Raw genomic sequence first — 7,657 nt, forward strand, 5'->3', positions numbered from 1 at the left:
TTTGTAGTTGAATCAATGCAAGAATCTTGACAATATTCCTGACCACAAATCAGCAGATTTATTAAAATCAAAGTCACAGCATGCCACAATAGGATCGGAACTCATGATCTCTGAATTGTTAGTCTCATATCTCATCCTCTATACTCTACCCCTAATATTGACGGAGTTCATGATGGTGCTGACACCGTGCGACTCCTTGCGAGCTCCCAATAGCAGATCTAACTCTAACATTTCTAATAACCGTGCTACAATTTTAAACTTAAATTCTCACCTAGCATATGCCCTGTGCAATGTAACCTGTATGCCTCTGTTTAAGTCTTTTTGATCTGTATATCCTTGCTTGCTATGATTTGCCTGTACTACTCGTAAACAAAGCTTTTCACTGTACTTCAGTACACATGACAATAAATCAATCAGTCCCTGGAATAACTTAATCTCTGAAACTGTAAAACAGTTGCAAATCACTGAACATGTTAAAGAAACCAAGGTGTGATGTCAAGAACTCACCTGCCTTGATATAGCGAGCTGAAGAGCCAGATAGAAAGCAGCCTGGTGATCAGTTGGACATAACCCGTGAGCTCTGGGGTGCAAAAGTGACAGAAAAGGCAACAGTGAGAACTTAAAGACTCGGTTTTGTCGGAGAAATTCAATTTAAAGAGGAAATACACTACAGTAGTTAAAATTCCTTTCCTGCTAGTATTTACTTAAAATAAAAACACAAATAGGTGCAGGAGCAAGCCACTGGGCCTGCTCCACCAGTTAGGAAGATTGCAGTTGATCTTCAATTTCAATTCTGCTTAATCCCTATTATCCCTGGAGAATTCAAAACCATGGCATTCTCAGCTGTGAATATACTCAACTAAGATTTCACAGCTCTCTGTGTCTGAGAAATACAATGTCCACAATTCTTTGATGAAGAAATTTTTCATCTCAGTCTGAAATGCCAGACTCCTTGTCCTGTGTCAATGTTCCCTAGATCTAGGCTCACCAGCAAGGGGAAACACCCTTTCATCATTCTGCTGAAAAGCCTTCTCAGACCTATGATGCTTGAACAAACTAATTTCAGTTTCTGAAATCCAGAGGTATTGGCCCATACTTTTCAAATTCTCTTTGTTGAACAGGGGATAGCAGGAAGGGTCACTCGTCCTGAAACGTTAACTCTGATTTCTCTCCACAGATGCTACCAGACCTGCTGAGCTTTTCCAGCAATTTCTGTTTTTGTTAGGGGATAGCAAGGTCTGATTTCCAGTGCACTACACCAGTGAGTTGTGACAGTTGGGACCATATTTATTAATGCAGATGACTGGATAGAAAACAAAAATTCTGCTAACACAAAACGGTATTGTCAGTGCAGTATGTGGAATTTTAAAAAAAAAAAGAATTCCTGGCAAGGCCAGGATCTAGTTTCTTTATTACTAACAGTACTTTAAGTTTTCTGAACCTTTAGCAATTTTTGTGATTTATACTGTGAAGAGATAAAATATTTGTTTATTTTCTCTGCCATTTCCTTTATTCCTATTATAATTTATCCCGTCTTAGACTCTATGAGATCGAAATTTACTTTTGCCACTCTTGACTTTTTTACTTACAAGTAGCTCTTAAAATTTGCTTTTATAGTTCCTACTAGTTTATTCTCATATTCCACTTCCTTCCCCTTAATCAACTTTCGATCATCATATGATAGCTTCCAAAACATTCATGATTCTTACACTTTTTAATCTTCTTGGTACCATTATAAGACATTTTTTAAAATCTAAAATATCCTTTAACTGCTTTGGTTGGCCACAGAGTGATCAATTTTTCTGTGGAGTTTTTATTTCTCATTGGAAGGCATATTTGTTCAGCATTATGAAATGTTTCCTCAAGTATTTACTTATCTCTTAATCCAATTTTCCAATGTACTTTACACCTCTGGAATTGGCTTTATTTGATTTAATACTTTTGCAGTTTGGGATGTCACTCTCAAATTCGCTATGGTGGAAGGCCACAGTCGAGGTGATGTAACGTGCATAAGCAGTATGCCATGGTCTTCTGAGAGCGCAACTAGTGCAAGTTTAGAAGAAACTTTACTAAGCAGCTGCTGTACTTCAAAGAAGTCTGTTACGCTTTCTCAGTGCTAACATTCCTCCCATGGGGAGCAGACAGACACCTCAAAAAGAACATCATTCCCACTTCTTTACCTCCTTGCTCTGGTGACATTCCTTTTGCCATAAATGATGACTGTCAGACACCTACAAAAATATATGCTCCCATTAATCCTAAAAATAGGCTAAAAATTGCTAGCACTTACTTCGTAGACAGAAATGGTGCTTGCTCTCCACTGGAGAGCTCACAGAAGTGTTGAGTGCGATTAAAGGTTGCAAGCAAAATACCTCATCCATTTTAGTTGTCATGGTAACAGTAAAAATTATGTATTACACTTTTCAAAGGTGTTTATTTACTTTCTTTTTTAAAACACGCACCTCTGAAATGCTCCAAGTGCTTTTTTCTGGAGGTCCTCTTGCATTCCTCTCAATGTCGCTTTGAAAAAAAAAATCAATGACTTGTTAATAAAATGAGCACAGACCAGGAATTGAAGAATGAAATCAAAACAGAAAATGCAGCAAATATTCAGCAGATCTGGCAGCTTCATGTTCTGACATAAGGTCACAGACCTGAAATGGTAACTATTTTTCTCTTGACAGATCCAGCCAGACCTGCTGAGCATTTCATGTTTTGCTTCAGATTTCAAGCACCCACAATATTTTGCTTTTGTATTTTGTTAATCAAGACTGAGCAGGTGAACATCTAGTGATAAAGCTGGTATCCAAAATAGGCAAGATGGACTGGAATATTACAGGTGAGAAAATAGTTACGACACTTTCACTGATTGGGTTGGGCAAGCGGAGAAAGTCTTTGATGTGGTAGCAGTCTTGAATTGTCCCAACATCTCCAGGATTTCTGAAGACTGTTGTGGGCAACTTTGGAGGGACATTAAAAGAAATTGGAGATGGGAGGAAAAATAAGGCTGTTTAACTGAGTCAATAATGATTCAATCAAGTAACGAAGGAATTGTTTATTTTTTGATCGACGTGGGAAAGGCCACGGGTCACAAACATATTGCGTAGGTCGAACTGTGGAGTTTAGGTGGGAGATCATGTGATCATATCCTCCTGTGATACATACAATGGAAGTTAATAGCCCCTAACTGGGACCACAAAATGTACTTGTACTTGCATCGTGTACTACATAGCTTTTAATAAGTGGAGTAAAATTTCCAGGGCTTGAAGGCAAAGCATGGGAACTGCAATGTTCAAGTCCACCAGATTCAGTAAGGATTGTGATTTTACAACTTAGAAAGACCAAAATCTGTACGAGATTAAAGAGAGAATGGGAGGGCAAGACAAGATCAGTAGCTGCTGGGACAACTGGATGAGGCGACAAGGCAGTCACTAATTATAAAGGACAGCTTGAAGAAGGAAAATACTCACAGGCCTGGGGAAATTCAACACATGACATGAATGGAATATTGCAAAAATCCACAAATATTGCAAATATCCAGAAACACAAACACTAGTGAGCAACCCTGCCTAGCCTAAGTTGTGACTGAAGTCCCCATGCCCATCCTTGATAGTCAATTACACAAGTGGTTCCAGTTATATGGGCAGACTGGAGAATCTGAGGCTAAGAGGAACTTTAAAGAAGCATATACATTTAAGGAGACAGAGTAAACAGGGGGATCCTGTTTCTAATGGCTGAAGGGCTGTTAACCAAAGATGACTGGCAGAAGAACAAGAAGCATGAGAGCAATCAAGATTGGGATTCAGGATTCACTGTTTGATATGGTTATGAATACCAATTCATACGAACAGGAGAACACAAATTAGTTCCTTGAGCCTGTTCCGCAACTCAACAAGATGATGCTATAAATTTACCTTTGGTCCAAATTCCTTAGTACCTCTACTTAACAGAAATCTGTCAACCTCAGATTTATAATTAAATTATTGATCAAGCGTCAACTTCCATTTGTGGAAGACAGTTTTTTTTATACAGGACTGTTTCCTACTTTTACTCTGAAAGACGTGGCCCTAGTTTTAAAACTATGTCCTCTAGCTCTGGCTTCCCCAGCAGCAATAAAAGTTATATATGTAGAAACACAGAAAATAGGAGCAGGAGGAGGCCATTCGGGCCTTTGAGCCTGCTCTGCCATTCTTCACGATCATGGCTGATTGTCCAACTCAATAGCCTAATCCTGCTTTCTCCCCATAACCTTCCATCCCATTCGCCCCAAGTGCTGCATCTAGTTACCTCTTGAATACATTCAATGTTTTGGCATCAACTGAATTCCACAGGCTCACCACCCTATGGGTGAATAAATGTCTTCTCATCTCTGTCCTAAAGTGCCTACCCCAAATCCTCACACTGTGGCTCCTGGTTCTGAACACACCTACCATTGGGAACATCCTCCCTGCATCTACCCTGTCCAGTCCTATTAGATAGTCTGCTTAGTATTTTGAAAATTTAAATCAAATCACCCCATCATGTTTGAAATTGCAAGGATACAATCTTAGTTTCTGTATTCGATCCTTCGAATTTAACAGTGAGAGCTAGTTATCATTCTGCTGAGGCATACAGCATGGTACCCAAGTCCAATGTGTCTTTCCTAAGGTGTGGTGCCCACAGCTGCACCCTAGGTGTCTGTAAAGTAACCATCACAAAAGTTCCAACCCATTGTTATTGCAGTTCTCTGGTTATACTAACCAGCATTGTATTTAGCTTTTTGATGATTTTTGTATCTGTTCTTGATACCTGTATTGTATCTGTTCATGTACACAGATCCCCAATTACTTTTTGACCTTTTCTCTTTCTAACTCTCCATCAGTTAGAATGTACTTTGCTGTTCTATCCTTTATAGATCAAAAGTGGATGATCCCACATCCAAAAATATTAAAATCCATTTGTCACAGTCTTCTTGACTCACTTTATTTATCTCCCTTTGGAGTTTCATGCTTCCTCCTATATTGTTAAAATGCTGACAATTTTTGTGCCATTTGCAAACTTATGAAGCACTCTGTCCTGTCATCTAAGCTGTCAACAATTGTATTAAATACTTGAGGTTCCAAAATGCAATTGTAGTTTTCAAAAAGGAATTAGATTGTTACCTCATGGAGAAAAAGAATTCAGGATATGGTGAAACAGCAGGGGTGTGGGACTGACTGGATTGTTCTCTGACAGAATTCGTGCACACTCGATGGACCAAATAGCCTCCGTTTGTGTCCTGCCAATTTGAGATAACTTGAGGACACAACTGAGGTGTTATATTAAAAATTGAAAGTTGTTTGTGCATGAACTATGAAAGATGAAACTGATTTCCTTTCTTCCTGCCCAAATTGGTTTGAGACATCAACACAAACTGCTGGAGAAACTCGGCAGGTTTAGCAAGATCTACAGCCAGAGGAACAGAATTAACTTTTCAAATACAGTGACTCTTCTGTGGAACTGAAGAGGACCGGAAAATGAAACATTTACACCTTGCAGTGTTCCAGTGAAGTCTAACGCTAGCGAGAGGACAACATCTCACTTTTGCTTAGACACTTGTAGCTTTCAGGGCTCAACACTGCGTTCAAGAGCTTCATGGCATGAACTCAATCCTCCATTTTGATTATCCTCCATCAGGTGTCTTGATGGTATGGGTTTGCTCTCAGCAAAGCTGATCCACTTTCAACTATTCACATCTATCAATCACATCTACTTTGTATCTATATCTATCTTTAATACCTATAACACTTCCTTTGGGTTTGCTCTGGACACCCTCACCAACTGTTCCACTCATTCCTCTTCCTGCTCCGTCAACAGCATATAAACCATCATTTTCCAGCCACCTCCAGTTCCAAAGAAGGCTCAATGGAGTCGAAAGGTTAACTCTACTTATCTTACTACGGATAATGCCAGACCTGCTGAGTTACTCTAGCACTTTGTTTTACTTCAGATTTTCATCATTGGCAGTATTTTACTTTTAAATGGTTTGAAACATGATATAGTGAGCCTGGCACATTTTCTGAATTAAGGATTCAAGGTGAGTGGCCAAACCCCAATGGTCACTGTGCAGGATACCACAAAGTCTAACAAAGCAGAAGTTAGGTGGTGTCAGGTTTGGATGTTGAATGCTTGTAGGAGAAAAAGCATGATGATAAGGAGCTATACAGCTTTGAAGTTCTGGGAAAAAGACAAGTTAAGAGTAGCAAACAGTAGTAATTCCCAATTTCACCATGCGAATACAGGGAGGACTACATGATACTATATATATCATGAGGCCATGCTGCCAAGTTTTGCGACTTTATATGGTGCCCTTACCATCTGTGGCCTGGAGACTGTAGGTCAAGCCAAGAGCTAAGAAACCTTTGGCTCGAAATTCAGGATCTTTTTCATTCATCTCTGTTACCATCTTAGCAAACTGCTCACCCTCTCCTAACTGGAAAGGAAAACAAAAACAGAGATCGTGTTAAAAAAACAATGTTATGACAAGAAAGGGCAAAAAATTTGCTAGCTTGTAAATCCACATTCCCAGAAAACATAGAATGGTTATATCTGGCTGGACATTCCTGTGCTGGTTCTCTGAAGGAGCAATTCACCTTGTGTCACTGCTCTTCTCCCCATAACACTGGATATATCTCCTTTACAGAAATGATTCAATTTCCTCTTGAATACATTGATCAAGTCTGCTTCCACCACACGCTGCATTCAGATCCCAACCAAATTTTTGTAACAGTTGTTCTTGTTTTCATGTCTTTATTGCTACTTTTGCCCCAAAAACCATAAATTATGCACTCTGGTTTTGATCCTTCTACCGGTGAAATAGTTTCTCCTTACCCTGTTCAGACTCATGACTTTGAATACTTGTGTCAAATCTCCTCTAAACCTAATCTTATCTGAAGAAAATAGTCTCAACTTCTTTGACTGAATTGGGTCAATTAGCTCAGTTGGCTGGACGGCTAGTTTGCAATGCAGATAACACCACTAGTGTGGGTTCAATTCCTGCACTGGGCTGAGATCACCTTCTCAACCTCTACCTTCACCTCAGGTGTGATGACCTCAGGTTAACCAACTCCAGTCTCCAAACAGAAAGCAGCCTATGGTCTGATAGGACTATGGCAACTTTACCTTTATGTACTGAAGCACTCTCTTTAAGGTCTTCACATTCTTCATAAAGAATGATGCAAAGATTGGAACTAAATGTGCCACTTGAGGCCAAACTAGTGTTTTATACAAAGTTTAACAACTTCCATGATTTTGTACTTTATGCCTATGTTTGTAAAGTTTAAGAGCTTTTCGTCTGTTAACTGTTCTATCGACCTATCCTATCAACTTTAATGATTTAAGCACAAGTACATTCAGGTCCCTCAACTCTTGCATCTCTTTCAGAACTGCATGCTTTATTTTTTAGTGCCTGTGTTCTTTCTACTGAAATGAACTATTTCACACATCTCATTTAAACCCCCTTCCACCAACCTATGTCCTTGTCAAGTTCTACACTATCCTCATCATAGTTCTACAATATTCATCCCTCAATCAAGATCATGAAAATATCAGAGATAACAAGGTGTACAGCTGGATGAACACAGCAGGCCAAGCAGCATCGGAGGAGCAGGAAGGCTGACGTTTCGGGCCTAGACCCTTC

The 7,657-nt window shown here is 39.4% G+C and overlaps 1 protein-coding gene across 1 annotated transcript in view; it reads right to left on the minus strand.

The window, feature by feature from the left end:
- Positions 1 to 7,657, minus strand: part of ttc7b (tetratricopeptide repeat domain 7B) — a 301,097-nt gene that overhangs the window by 151,462 nt on the left and 141,978 nt on the right. Inside the window, exons 9-11 of the mRNA XM_048599973.1 lie at positions 6,334 to 6,451; positions 2,463 to 2,520; positions 508 to 580 (exon numbers count right to left, since the gene is read on the minus strand). Of these exons, the coding sequence (XP_048455930.1) occupies positions 508 to 580; positions 2,463 to 2,520; positions 6,334 to 6,451 (249 nt within the window). The remainder of the gene's footprint in view (positions 1 to 507; positions 581 to 2,462; positions 2,521 to 6,333; positions 6,452 to 7,657) is intronic.

This window comes from Rhincodon typus, chromosome 8 (genome assembly GCF_021869965.1).
Source record: "Rhincodon typus isolate 14 chromosome 8, sRhiTyp1.1, whole genome shotgun sequence".
Lineage (NCBI taxonomy): Eukaryota > Metazoa > Chordata > Chondrichthyes > Orectolobiformes > Rhincodontidae > Rhincodon > Rhincodon typus.